At 34.6% G+C, this 15,113-nt stretch overlaps 1 protein-coding gene across 1 annotated transcript in view; it reads left to right on the forward strand.

The window, feature by feature from the left end:
• Nucleotides 1–15,113, forward strand: part of CCDC91 (coiled-coil domain containing 91) — a gene marked incomplete at its 3' end in the record, with an annotated part of 196,195 nt that overhangs the window by 158,292 nt on the left and 22,790 nt on the right. Inside the window, exon 8 of the mRNA XM_008062511.2 lies at nucleotides 14,703–14,780. Within this exon, the coding sequence (XP_008060702.1) occupies nucleotides 14,703–14,780 (78 nt within the window). The remainder of the gene's footprint in view (nucleotides 1–14,702; nucleotides 14,781–15,113) is intronic.

Genomic DNA, 15,113 nt, shown 5'->3' on the forward strand with positions numbered 1-15,113 from the left:
GTTCCCTTGGTCTATATGCCTGTTCTTGTACCAATACCAGGCTGTTTTGATTATTGTAGCCTTATAGTAAAGTTTGAAGTCTGGAAGTGTGATACCTCTCACTGTGTTTCTTTTGCTAAGGATTGTTTTGGCTATTTGTGGTCATTTATGTTTCCATAGGAATTTCTGTATTGCCATTTCCAGGTCTGAGAAGAATGATCTTGGTAATTTAATGGGTATTGCATTGAATCTGTAGATTATCTTTGGTAGGATGGACATCTTAACAATATTGATTCTTCTTTTCCATGAGCATGGAATATTTTTCCATTTGTTTGTGTCTTCTTGGATTTCTTTGAGTAGTGTTTTGTAGTTTTCATTGTAAAGGTCTTTCACTTCTCTGGTTAGGAAGATGCTGAGATATTTCTTTTTTTGTGTGTGTGGCTATTGTGAATGGGATTGTGCTTCTTATTTGTTTCTCTGCCTGCTTGTTGTTGGTGTATAAGAATAGATGTTATTAAGTCTTTTTTTTTTCTTTTTTGAGTTGGAGTCTCACTCTGTCGCCCAGGCTGGAGTGTAGTGGCATGCTCACGGCCACTGCTGCCTTGACCTTTTGGGCACAGGTGATTCTTCTGCCTCAGCCTTCCAAGTAGCTGGAGCTACAGGCATGTGTCACCTTGTGCAGCTAATTTTTTGATGTATTGTAGAGAAAAGGTCTCACCAAGTTGCCCAGGCTGGTCTGGAAACCCTGGGCTCAGGCAGTCCTCTCCCTCGGCCTCCCAAAGTGCTGGGATTACAGGTCTGAGCCACCACGCCCAGCCAAGTCATTTTTTTGATGAAAGTAAAAAATTTGTTGAGAAGCTGTGTTGCTAGGAAGTTCCTTTCTTATCCTGGGGTTAAAATATAATGAAACTTTGGAGAGTAGGTTTAAAATGGGAAAGTCATAAAATACTATAAGAATTTGAGTGGTTTAGATTATTATCGATTGAGTTGTTTGTAGATTTATTGTACATATAAGGTATAGAAGCTTTTTCTTTAACATTATGTGGCTAAAAATTGTTCTTTGCTATTCTGATGCCAGTACAGTAACTGGTACCATAAAGTAGGGAGGATTTGATTTAAGTGTTCTGCTACAAGTAGGCACAGCTGTTCTTAGGATTGCAAAGTTTGTCAGCTCTTTCCTCCTCCTCTCTCTCTCCGTGTCTCCTCTTTTCTCCCTCTTTCTTCTCTTTCCCTTTGTCCTTTCCTCTGTTTTCCTCTTTTCAATTTTTCTCTTCCCTCTTTTCTCCTTTTCATTTTTGTTTTTTCTCCCTGCTTGACTTGAGTTAGTTTCAAGCATCTGTCTCTTTAAATAGTTTGACTTTGAAGATCTTAATGAAGCTGGAGATAAATAACAATCTTCTGAATCTACTGCAATGCGAAATTTCTTTCTTATTGGAACACTTAATAAGGTGACACTGAAGTAGCAGTGGGAACAGAGCCAATCCAATCAACACATTAGCTAGAATCTCAGCTAAGGTTGTGTAAGAGTCTCCATTTCTCAGGCTATACAGGATTTGGCCTTCATTCTTTATTGGAAGTGGTTGATAAAGGAGATGTTGTGCTAGTGGAGAATTGACAATGGCAATAATCGTGGCACAGTTGTAAACATATTATCTTCTCTTATGAATTTCACTTGAGTAGTTATTTTATTCTTCTGAGTGATGAATTCAGTGTGACCTGCTTATTCTTCTTCTTAATATTTTTTGCTAACGTCTAATTTCTTTCCTTAACCTTTTGGTCTAGAGATGGATGTGAGATTATCATGTCTGGGTTAGTTAACATAAAAACAGATCGTGAGGTTCTTGGTATACCTCATCATTGTATCTGTTGGGAAAATTTCACAAGGAGTTTGCTTCTTTATCTTGTTTTTGATTGAGAGGATTCAGCAAAGCTGATGGTTTAAGATTCTGAATGCTGATGAAACTCGTGTGTATGCTAAGGCAGCTATTAATGGGATAGAGCCAGAGCCTAAAATAAACCTTTTGAGATTTTGGATATCTTAAGGTAAAGGGACAATCTTATTAAGGGTATCTATTTCAGTACTGGGACACATTACTAAAGCAAATGGGAAAGACATCCTGTGTTATGCTGGTGAAACCTGCTTTCACTGCAAGGATTGTAACTTCTTTATGAAATACAGTCAGGCTTGTGGCACCTGTCAAATGGAGTGGTCAATAAGATATATAGAGTTGTTGCTTTGTTGTTTTTCTTCTGTTTTGACGGTATGTACATATGAGATAACCAATCTTTTTTGTACTACTTTGACATTTACAATTAGGCCACTTTGGTGTGTTGAATAATTCAGATTTTGGTAGGGGGCCATCAGAATTTTTCAGTATTGGTTGAATGTTATTCCACTATCTTTATTTTGATTTTTGCCTTTCAAATTTCATTTCGGAATATCTGAAGTTATTTATGTCTGCCGTCTTCAATATTGTTGATTAGTTGTTGTGAAAGGGATGTAATCTTGTGTTTTCAGAGAAAGTAGTAGTGAAGACTGCATTTGCTAATTATGTTCTGGTAGGCTGATTATAGACTGGCTCTTGGCCACAGAATTTGAAGTGAGAAGCAGCTGCTTTCTGATAGGTAGAATATAGTGGTTGGTTTGTCTTTGGAGTTTTTTTTTTCCACTCTCTGTTTTAAAGCACTGTAATAATTCAAACACATCAATCAAATGTTGGCTTCTAACCTTCTGTGTGGCAGTGAATCCTGTTGCTATGCATAAATTAATTTTTTTTAGCAGTGATCGGCATGAATTCTACTTGGCTTGGCAACAACCAATGAAAATATGGTATGATAAATATTTATCAGTTTGTTCCATAGTGTTTGCTTTTTAAAAGAAAATCTCAGATATTTGAATTGGGTGTTGTCATCATATATCAGTGATGGTTTATGTAAAAATTTTTTGCTAATTTTCACTTTTCTGGAAACACCTATATTTGTTGATTGTGTGGTTCCTTGTGTATCTACTCAACAAATATTTTTTGAATACCAATCATATCTAGGAATACTAGAGGTATGAGACTTAGTTAAATCATTTTGGCAAGTAAAGAATTGGTTGGCATGTCATTCTGGTAATTTTCAAAAAGTATCTTTGCATGATTTTTGTCAGACCAAAATTTCTGATTGTCAGTAATGAATTGGTGACTGATTATTTCAGGTTTTACCAAGTATGCCTAATTAGGTGTCTTGGTTTCATCATAGTGTATGACATGATGTGTGAGTTTATGTATTACAGAAAACCTGTTGATGAAGAATTGGGAATACATTCAAATAGTTCAATTTTTGACAACATTTTGAAATAAACATTGGGAATGGCTCTCAGGAGGTCTGGTTTTGGCTTTATCCTGCCTTTATTGAACTCAGTGACCTTGAACAAATTTTGTGACCTCTGTAGGCCTCATTTTCCTCATTTATTAAATGAATGCATTGGAATGATTGACTTTGAAGTCTCTTTTTGTTTAAAAATTATATCTATGAATTTTTACCTATGTAGGTTGTAATTTTTGGCTCTATATTATTGAAATACGGATTTTAGACCATATATGACTACTTGGTTATTCCTGTGGTTTTCTTTTGACAACTAGACAGTCGTCTGTTACAATGTGATAGTATTATTGCCATTAGTAACTTTGACGTAAGCAATGAAAGGTTTATTCATCTAGTTGTAGCACACTATATCATAGAAAAGCATTGGAAAGGTTGGGACTGGGTATGGTTGCTCATGCCTGTAATCCCAGCGCTTTGGGAAGCTAAGGTAGGAGGCTAAGGTAGGAGGATCATTTGAGGCCAGGAGTTTAAGACCAGTCTGGACAAAATAGCAAGGCTCTCATATCTAAAATAAATAAATAAATAAATAAATAAATAAATAAATAAATAAGGTGGGCATGTGCTTGTAGTCCTAGCTCTGGACAAAATAGCAAGGATCTCATATCTAAAATAAATAAATAAATAAATAAATAAATAAGGTGGGCATGTGCTTGTAGTCCTAGCTCCTCAGGAGGCTGAGGTGGTAGAATGCCTTGAGCCCAGGAGTTCAAAGTTGCAGTGAGCTGTGATCCTTCTACTGCACTCCAGCCTGAGTGACCACTAAGACTGTGTCTCTGAAAAAACAAGCAAACAAGTAGGAAGAGTATCTTAGAAATAATTTAATCCAACTCCCTCATTTAATAGATAAATTTACTGAACACTGTTTGTTATTTATATGCTTAGCTTGTATCACAAAAAGAACATGGATTGTATTTTCATTTATTCATTCAACAAACATCTATGTGACATTTGAAACATAGCAGATACTAAGTACAGTAGTGTTAGAGTAGGAGTGTGCTCATGATGACTGAGGAACACCAATAACAGCAGATGGAGGGAGTTAGGAAGAAAGTGGTATAGTTTTGGGGCCATGGGAAGTATTTTGAATTTTATTTACAAGCCGTGTGGGAATTTTAGGCAGATGTATGATGTTTCCTTATTCAGCAGATATTCATTGACCACCCACCCACACACTGTGCCATGTACTAAGTGCTGTGAGCACAGTGGTGGATCATTCCTGTCACTTTAGAGATTACATCTTATACTTTTTATTATCCCTCTTAAGTTTAAAGAGAATTGCTTTATTGGAGAAAGGGTAGAATCTCAGCAACAAGGATATTATTCTTGTAGTCCTGGTGAGAGATGATCATGGTATAGATTAGAGAAGTATAGTAATGGAGATGCTGACAAGTGCTTGGTTTCTGGTTCATGAGAGGGGTATAATAGGTTTAAATAAATAGATGAATGGATATTTGTAGTAAATTCAGAATAGTACCTGGCACACAGTCATGTTATTTTTGTTTTTTTAAAATTTAATTTTCTTTTTTAATTTTAAAAATGTGGGGTACAATTCAGGGTCAGGTACATGAGTAGTCATCATACAGGTGCAGTTTGGGCCTCCCATTGGCCCTCACTTTGCCTGATTTGGGATCAGGTTTTAGTTTGGTAAAGAAATAAAAATGAAGACTCAGCCATAAGGATTTTCTGAAGTATTGCATATGTATGTATTATGAGGGAAAAAAAGAGAAATACTAATTTCAAGAATTTTTTTTTTGTCTGAGCAACTGTAAGATTGGTAGAAGAAAATTAAGACTTGTTGAAAATATTAGAAATATTAGAAATATTAGAAAATATTAGACTTGTTGACTTTGATATTAGTTTTAAGCATACTTGTGGATATGTTAATATGCAGGTGGATAAATACATATGGCAATCAGTTCTGCAAGGTTGGAAATACAAATTAAGGAGTTATATGCAGATAGTATTTTAGGGAATAGAATTAAGAGTAATTAGAGATTGAAAAAGTTAGAGAAGATGTCTGATTTCCAGGGAAATCCTTACATCTAGAAGTTGGGCAATGAAGAGGAGCCAACAGAATAGACTGAAAAAAAGAATGTGGTAGAAAGGGAACCAAGCCAGAGTCCAAGTAAAAAAAGTATTTCAAGAAGGAAGGGGTAGATTTGGCATGATCATGGCAGCAATATGAGCTGCAGAGTTTTTGAATCTTCACTGATTTCTTATGGAGTTAGAGTAACGAAGATAGCTAAAGGAAAAATTTGGAAACACCATCTTAAATGAAAAAAGAGAACAGTTTATATAAATTCTAGATAACAAACTGGTGGGGCTGACCCACTGATAGCAACAAGAGGAGGGAAATAGAAATATTTTACTGTAGTCCTGAGAACATAGGGACCCCGCACATTGCTACCCCAAAAGGAGCAGTTTACAATCGGAGTGGAGCACTTGGAAGACAGATCTGAGGACAATAGTGGAAACTGTCACAGTGCCATCACTCCTCAATTCTCTTGGAAATACTAAGTAAAGTACCCTTTGTAAAGTATAGAGATGCATAATGCAGAGAAATGATACGGAATGGCACAAGACAAAAGGAAAGATTGTTCAGATACTAGTAGGGAAAAGGTTCAGAGAAAGCAGGTATCAGAAAGTACTGGAGAAGGGGCTACCTTGATAAAAAATTGTATTATTTTATAAGAATAACAGAGGAGGGAGTCCTAGAACTGTGAAGGCAAGGAAATTGTTCAGGGCTGCCTCACCTGAATAAGGATACAGGAACGTCTACCTAAAAGTAAACTGGAACATGAGTAAGAGAGAAGCATTGACATGCAACTCTGTGCAGAGATAGAAAATTGAAAAATGGCATAAAGCAGAGGCAAAGTAGCTCAGAAACAAGAAAAGACAATAGGTAAATAAAGAAATGAGTGATAGAGCACAAAAATAAATTCCAAAATAAAATTTAAAAAAAACTACTTTAGAAATGAGAACTGAGCTTGAAAGAATATGAGCAAATACTACAGAAGGAAAAATAAGTAAATGATGACCAAGAGAAAAATGAAAAATATTAAATAAATGAAGTAAGAATTTGGGAACAAGGGATAATTATAGAAGACAGGCAAAACTGATCTAATACATGCATAAATGGAGTTCCTAAAGGGCAAAAAAAGTGAAACAGAACATACATGAAAAATATAATTCATGAATTATAAAATGTATGTATTAAAATATAATTACATTATGCTTAATTATAATTTAATTTACTAATGTAAATGTAATATTTAAATGTATTAAAAGTGTATTTTATGTAAATTTTAAGGAAATAAGAGAAAGCTGGGATTTATGTATTGTGAGGATGCATGTGTATCTGGAAACATAGTTCCAAAATGGTCAATTATGAGACTATTTTAGTGATTTTAAGGAAAGTAAATCAAAAGAACATCTCTGAAATAATCTATAAATGCTATGACTGCTTTTTGGTTTGCTCAGGGAAGTCTATATTTATGCCTAGTATCCTAGTGTTATTATTAATAGCAACTCCTCTTATTCCCAGAAGTGACCAAGTGTGAAAGATATATTAATTAACTTAATAAATAAAGAAAATTAGGTCTGTGTCAAAACCCTTTAGCTTTATTGAAGTATAATTGATATATAAAATTGTATGTATTTAAGATGTATAGCATGAATCTTTAGCTATACATATATATAGTGAAATGATTACCACAATCAAGTTAGTTAACACATCCATCACCTCACATAGTTATCGTGTGTGTGTGTGTGTGTGTGTGTGTGTGTGTGTAGCAAACATTTAATATCTACTGTCTTAGCAAATTTAAGAATACAACATACATTACCATTAACTGTAGTTGCCATGCTGAACATTAGAACATACTCATTTTATAACAAAGTTTTTACCCTTTGACTAACCTCTAACTCCCCTGTCTTGGGCAACCATCATCCTAATCTTGGTTTCTGTGAGTTTGTTGTTTTTAGATTTCTTATATAAGTTAGGTTATGCAATATTTGCATTCTGTCAGGCTTTTTTACTCAGCATAATATCCTTAAGTTGCATTAATATTTTTGCAAATGGCAGGATTACCTTCTTTTTTATGGCTGATTAATAACTGTGTGTGAGTGGATTCTCTCTCTCTCTCTATGTATATATTATACATACACGTTACATGTATATACATGCATATATAAATACATATTTATATATATGTATACCACATATTCTTTATCCATTCATTCATCAATGGACACTTAAGTTGATTTTATGTCTTGACTTTTGTGAATAATGTTGCAGTAAGCATGAGAGTGCAGGTATCTTTTTGAGTCACTGATTTTGTTTCCTTTAGATATATACCCAGAAGTGGGATTGCTGGATCATACAGTAGTTCTATTTTTAAGTTTTTTTGAAGAATTTTTATACTGTTTTTCATAAAGGCTTTGTCAATTTCCATTTCCATCAACAGTGTACAAGCGTTTCCTTTCCTCCACATCTTTTTCAACACTGTATAACTCTTGTTTTTTTGATAGTAGCCATTCTAATAGATGCGAGGGAATAGCTCACTGTGATTTTGTCTTGCATTTCCCTGATGTTTCGTGATGTTGAGTATTTTTACATATGCTTGTTGTTATGGTGTATGTCTTCTATGGAGAGATGGCTGTTAAACTCTTTTGCTTATTTTAAAATCAGGATGTTTTGTTGTTGCTGAATTGTATGAGTTTCTTATTTTGCATATTAACCATTTATCACATTTTATATTTTATATAAAATATATATTATATATAAATTTTATATAAACCCTTTGTAAAAATTTTTGGTATTCCATAGCTTGTCTTTTCATTTTGTTGATTGTTTCTTTTGCTGTGCAAAAGCTTTTTAGCTTGATATAGTACCACTTTTGTTTGATTGGTTGGGTGGTTGGTTGTTTTTAGTTTTGCTTCTGTTATCTGTGATTTTGGCGTCACATCTAAAAAATTACTGAAGACTGATGTTGAGCTTTTTTCCTATGTTTTCTTCTAGGAGTTTTATGGCTTTTGGTCTTACATTTTAGTCTTTATCCATTCAAAGTTAATTTTTGTGAGAGGTGTAAGGGTCCAATTTCTTTCTTTTGCAAGTGGTTATTCAGTGTTTCCAATATCTCATATTGAAAAGACTGTCCTTTCCCAGTGTGTATTCTTTTTTTTTTTTTTGAGTTGGAGTCTCACTTGGTGGCCCAGACTGGAGTGTAGTGGCCGGGAGCGGCCACTGTAGCCTCACTTGCTGGGCTCCAGTGATCCTTCCGCCTCAGCCTTCCAAGTAGCCGGAATTACAGGCATGTGCTACCACACCCGGCTGATTTTTTTTTTGGATTTATTGTAGAGATGAGGTCTCGCTGCCCAGGTGGGTCTTGAACCCGCGGGCTCAGGCAATCCACTCACCTCAGCCTCCCAAAGGTGCGGGATTACAGGCTGAGCCACCGAGCGCGGTTATGAATTCTTCCTGAGAAATATTTTTAGCACCTCAATGAATTCTATAAAAATAAAATAACAAAACCAGCATTTTCTGATAAAAATAAAACAAAATTAGAAATCATGAACAGCATCCAAGAACTAAAAAGACTCTTTAGGTTGGAAATTAAAGTGGCATACACAATACTATTTTTATATTGAGATAAAATTTGCATATCATAAAATTTACTATTAAAACTATATAAAAAGTACAATTTAGTGGTTTTAAAAATTTATTCACAATGTTCCTGAGTCATCAGTAATAACTAATGCCAGACATAGCAAACACCATGGGCGCTAAGCAGTTATTTCCTATCCGCCCCTTGCCCCAGCACCTGGCAACCACTTTCTGCTCCTCGATTTATCTATTTTGAACATATTACATAAAATGGAGTCATGTAATATGTGGCCGTTTGTGTCTGACTTCTTTTGCTTGGGATAATTTTTCTTTCTTTTTTTTGAGTTGGAATCTCACTCTGTCCCCCAGACTGGAGTGCAGTGGCCGTTCCCGGCCACTGCAGCCTCGATCTGCTGGGCTCTGGCGATCCTTCTGCCTCAGCCTTCCAAGTAGCCGGAACTACAGGCACACGCTACCATGCCCGGCTAATTTTTTTTTTTGTTTTATTTATTGTAGAGATGAGGTCTCGCCAAGTTGCCCAGGCGGATCTCGAACCCGCGGGCTCAGGCAATCCACTCACCTCAGCCTCCTAAAGTGCGGGATTACAGGCTGAGCCACCGAGTCCGGCGGGATAATTTTTCAAGATTTGTCTATGTTTAAGCTTGTACCTGTCCTTCATTCCTTTTGTAGGTTAATAACATAACATTGTATGGGTATACTACATTTGGTTTATTATCATGATGAGCTTTGATTTATTTGTACTTTTGCCTGTTATTAATGATGCTGATATGAACAGTCATGTACAAGTTTTATGCAAATATATTTCAGTTTCATTGGGTATTTAGCTAGGAGTGAAATTATTTTGGGCATTTGGTAACTCTTTGTTTAATTTTTCGAGGTACTACCAAATAGCCAATTTTGCACAATGGCTGTACCATTTCACATTTTCACCAGGAATGTATGAAGGATCCAATTTTTCTACGTCCTTGCCAATGCTTTTTAATTTCTCTGTGTGTGTTTTATCACATTCATTTTAGTGGATGTGAGTGATGTCTCATTGCGGTTTTGACTTGAATTTCTCTAATGACTAATGATGTTGAGCATTTGTATCTGTTTGAAGAAATATTGTTCATGTCCTTGGGCCATACTAAAATTAGGTTGTTTATATTTTATTTGCTGAGTTTTGTTGATTATATTTTCTGAATGTTAGATTAATATTAGATGTTCCTTCTCTAATTTGTTGTATATTTTGTCATGAAAGTACATTGGATTTTGTTACATTATTTTTCTCTACATGGGAATGATTATGAATATTTTTCTTCCTCATGTTAACATGATGTGTTAAATGTATTGTGTTTCATATGCTAAATCATTTGTGTATTTTGGGGACAAATTCTACTAGGTCTTGGTGTATAATCTTTTAACATGCTCCTGGTTTGTTTCCTGTTATTTTATTGAGAAGTTTTACTCGTCTGCATTCATAAGGCATAACATTGTTTTGTTCTTTTCTCGTGTTTTCCTTGTCTGCCTTTGTATAAGTGTGATACTAGCCTCATAGAATGAGTTATGGCATGGTCCCTTGTTTTCTAATTTTTGGGAATGTCTAAGAAGAATTTATCTTAATTTCGGAATTCACCAGTGAAGCCATCTGATACTGATAGTTACTTTGTGTGAAGTTTTTGTTCACTGATTCAGTCTCTTTACTTGTTATAGGTCTACTCTTTCTTTTTGCGGCTACTTTGGTAGTTTATGTATGCTAGCAACTTTTTCATTATAAATTGATTAATTTGTTGACATTCAATTGTTCATGGTATTCTCTTTTAATCTTTTTACTTTTTTTAAGGTTAGTAGTAAGTTCTTTTCTTCATTCTTTTAATTTTTTTTTATTGTTGAGACAATGTCTCTCTCTGTTGCTGTGAGCGGCAAGATTGTGGCTCACTCAGCATGGCTCTCACCACGCTCAAGTGATTCTCCTACCTCAACCTCTGGAATTGCTGTAATTGTAGTCATGCACCACTCCACCTTGTTAATTTTTAACACTTTTTGTAGAAACTGAGGTCTTGCTATGTTACCCAAGCTGGTCTGAAACTCCTGACCTCAAGCGATCTTTTCAACCTTGACCTCCCAAAGTGCTGGGATTACAGACATGAGCCATCATACCTGGGCCTTCATTCTTGATGTTAGTACTTGAGTCTTTCTTTTATTCTTGGCCATTCTAGCTAAAATTTGTCAGCATTGTTGATTGTTAAAATGAGTTAACTTTTGGTTTTGTTGATTTTTTTCCTGTTGTTTTTCTATTCTTTATTGTATTACTCTTCATTCTAATTTTTATTGTTTCTTTCCTTGTGCATAAAGTTTGTTAAATCAAGCATACGGTTGTTAAGTTTCTTAAGGTGACAGCTTAGGTTAATGATTTGAGAATTTTCTTATTTTTTGATATAGGTGTTTAATTTCCCTTTTTACTTTCACTCAGTTTTTGTGAGAATGTTGTTTAATTTTCACATCAAGTATTTATGAATTTTCCCAATTTTCTACTGTGCCATTTTGATGATTTATAAAATTATTGAATGAAAGGACTTTTTATAGAAATTCCTTAACACATTGTATTACATGTGCTCCTTTTTTATTTTTTTTTATTTTTTTTGAGTTGGAGTCTCACTCGGTCGCCCAGACTGGAGTGCAGTGGCCGCTCCCGGCCACCGCAGCCTCGACCTGCTGGGCTCCGGCGATCCTTCCGCCTCAGCCTTCCAAGTAGCCGGAATTACAGGCATGCGCTACCATGCCCGGCTGATTTTTTGATTTATTGTAGAGATGAGGTCTCGCTGCCCAGGCGGGTCTTGAACCCGCGGGCTCAGGCAATTCACTCACCTCAGCCTCCCAAAGGCGCGGGTTACAGGCTGAGCCACCGAGCCCGGCTACATGTGCTCCTTTTAATAGCACACCCATATTTTTTAATGAATAATGGTATTATTCAGAGTCATAGATATTGAATGATTATACTTTGTAATTGAAATAATATGCATTCATCTTCAATTTTTAATTACTTCCACCAAAGAAAAATATATTTTTACTTTCACATAATGTATCTATGTTTAATTTGTCTTGCTTTAGATGAATTAACTTTAATTTCTAAAGCATTTTGAACTTTTGGTTAGTTTCTTCAATTCTAAGGAGATTAGTTAGTAATAAGTTATTGTCAGAAAAGAAAAAGAAAAATATGTGATTGGATAAGTTTGAAAATCTGGTTTTTCATCAAACTGAAATTTTTTCAACTATAAATTTCAACATTTTTTTACTGCTAGGTTTGTCAGGGGTTTTAATATGTGAATATATGTTTTAATTTCCACAATTTGTTTGGTCATGGTAGTTTATTTTATACAAGCTTTTCTGGTATTATAAAACACCCTATGGGAAACACTAGCATATACCACTGGCCCCCAAATGGGGATATATGCATTCCAAGAACTGTCTAAGATGATCTGCTGTGATATAAAAATAAAATGTCAGAGTATCTATTTTTATTTACTTCAAAAAATCTTGAACAGTGAGAAAAAATGCTGATGATATTTAGCATATTGATTGGTGCTTTTGCCCTTCCTAGGTCCTTATATGAAACAGCTAAATACCACTTGTGAAGCAACCTGGCATGAATGGGTTTTCCATAGTGATGAGTTTGTAGAGCTGCCCCATTTGTTTGCTTGTTTATAGTGAACTATGCATTTTCTTAATTAGGTAATCGGAGTTAGCTAATGTGTTATCTAGTTTTAGCTAGAACATCCTTTATAAAAATGGAAAGATATCATTAAGAAGATTGCTGCCATGAACCATAGACTGATAATCATACTAACAAAAATCTCAGTTTATAATAGTTGCCCCTGTTGGCTCTTTATGTTTAGGAAGTTTGGGTAAATAGTGATTTGACTATAAGACAAGATAAAGCCCTGTAGCAGAAAGAGAATTTAGATGTTGATAATGAAATAGAACCTGTTCATTCTGTAAGAATAATAAATGAGGGGAGTTAAGAACAAGTGGTAGCAGTCAGTAGAGGCTGGCAGAGGCAGCGTCAGTTGCCACATGTGGCTTCTACTGTCATTTTTAGCAGTGTTACTCAACAAGAAAATGTTAGAAGACAGTGTATGGAATATTGTAGAGGCAGTTTTTGTGGTTCTTAACTCCAACACTCTGGCAATCCCACTTTGTTGAAATGTATTTTTTGTGTGTTCCTAGATTTAATTTGCTAGTATTTTGCTGAGGATTTTAGTTTCTATATTCATAAAAAGATTTAACTCATAATTTTATTTTATTCTAAATCACTTTGTAGATTTAGTGTAAGGGATATGTTTGTCCAAGAAACGTATACTGAGAAATATTTCGTCTCCTATTGTCTGGAAGAGTTTGTGGATGTTATCTGTTAATTCTTTCCTCAATGTTTGTTAAAATGTACCTATTCAGCTTTCTGGACCTAGAGGTTCCTTTCTTGGTTGAAAGTTTTTGTTTCTGTTCTTAGTTAATACAGATTCAGTTCTTTAACACATACAGGACTATTAGATTTTGTAATTCTCCTTGTTTTAGTTTTGGTAAATTGTATTTTTTGTTTTAATAGATTTAAAATTTCATCTAAAATTTTATTTTTATTGATATAATATTTTACAGTATTTTCTTACTGTTTAGAAATATATGTAGGGTATGTAATGTCCATCACTTATGCCCGATATTGGAATTTTATGTGGGACTTTACACTTTATTCTTTTAAAATCATCTTATTGCTTTTTTTTCTTTCTTTTGGGTTATTTTGTTAGAGTTCTGGTACAATGTCAGTTTGATCTTTATCCTACATATCTTTTTAAAGTTTAATGTTTTAGTTTGTTTATTTTTTGATATTTTTCATCCTATTTTTCTTTTTCTTTTTGCTCTAGTCTGTATTTTTTTGCAGCTTTTTGGTTCTGTAATTCTGTTTTTTCTGCTTTTATGTGTTTCCTTTATCTTTTGAGTCATTAATTGTACATGTTTTCAGGTCTAAAATTTTTTATCTTGTGGATTTCAGTTCTCTGATAGAAATCTCTGTCCTACTGGTTTTCAGCATTTCCCTTCTGGGGAAATGTGTTTTGGATGTATTGAAAACTCTTACATAAATATTTAAAACTCATTAATAACTGATAACCTGAATCACCCATGGTCCTGTGCCTTTTGTCTCCTCTGTTTTCTGATATGTGTGTGTGTTTGGTCTTGTCTGTTACCTCTGATAATTTGGACATTTTATTTGAAAAATTGGAATGGCTTGATAGGATGTTAACAATCTCCAAGGAGAGTTTGTTATTTCCTTTCTAGGCAGGTGGAGTTAGGGCCTAATTGCCTTAACTGGCTCTCAAGCTTTGAGACTTAGAGTATTAGAAATATAGAGGTCCAGGCTGGTTGCAGTTACACAGGGCCTCCTGTCTCCTGATCCATCCAGGTCAAGAATTACCAAATGCCCCAAGGGAAAGCACCATTGCATTGCTTTGTGTCATCTTACTACTCCACATGATTTTTCTTACTCAGTTACTGTTTTCCTTTAATTTCTTATTGACTCATAGTTCCCTCGTGCTTTTAAATAGAGCTTAAAAAGTCATATGTTTCGTTTTGCCTTCAGCTGCGACATTGGTGTGCCATAAACCACTCAATCATTTATGGATGCAAAAATCAATGGCTTTATTATTTTGAAAGCAAAACAGAAGAACAGCTCATGGTTTTAGTTTCTTTCTTCTTTCAGGAAAAACATAAACAAGAATTGGAAGACATGAGAAAAGCTGGTCATGAAGCCCTCAGCATTATTGTGGATGAATATAAGGTAGAGGTTTGAGAGTCTATTGTGTATTCTTGGATAGCTTTAGTAAAAATTTTACATATATAGGTCTATGTAGCATATACAAATTATAGATTTATAGTGTAGTCTAATTTTGGAATATAATCAATTCCTTTTCACTGACCAATAAATGTTCATAGAAAGCATACCTGGTGGATTACGAAGGTAATGCTAGATATTATTCTGCATTAGAGAAACTTATTTGTGTATTTGAGAATACAATTTCAGCAGGTAAAGAAGTTTGAGTACAAAAATACTATAGAATTATTTGGTAGATTATCTTTTTTCTTTCTGCTGTGATTTCTCCATCTTACAGGA

This window comes from Carlito syrichta, unplaced genomic scaffold (assembly GCF_000164805.1).
Source record: "Carlito syrichta isolate Samal-C Ts95f unplaced genomic scaffold, Tarsius_syrichta-2.0.1 Scaffold305730, whole genome shotgun sequence".
NCBI classification, from domain to species: Eukaryota; Metazoa; Chordata; class Mammalia; order Primates; family Tarsiidae; genus Carlito; species Carlito syrichta.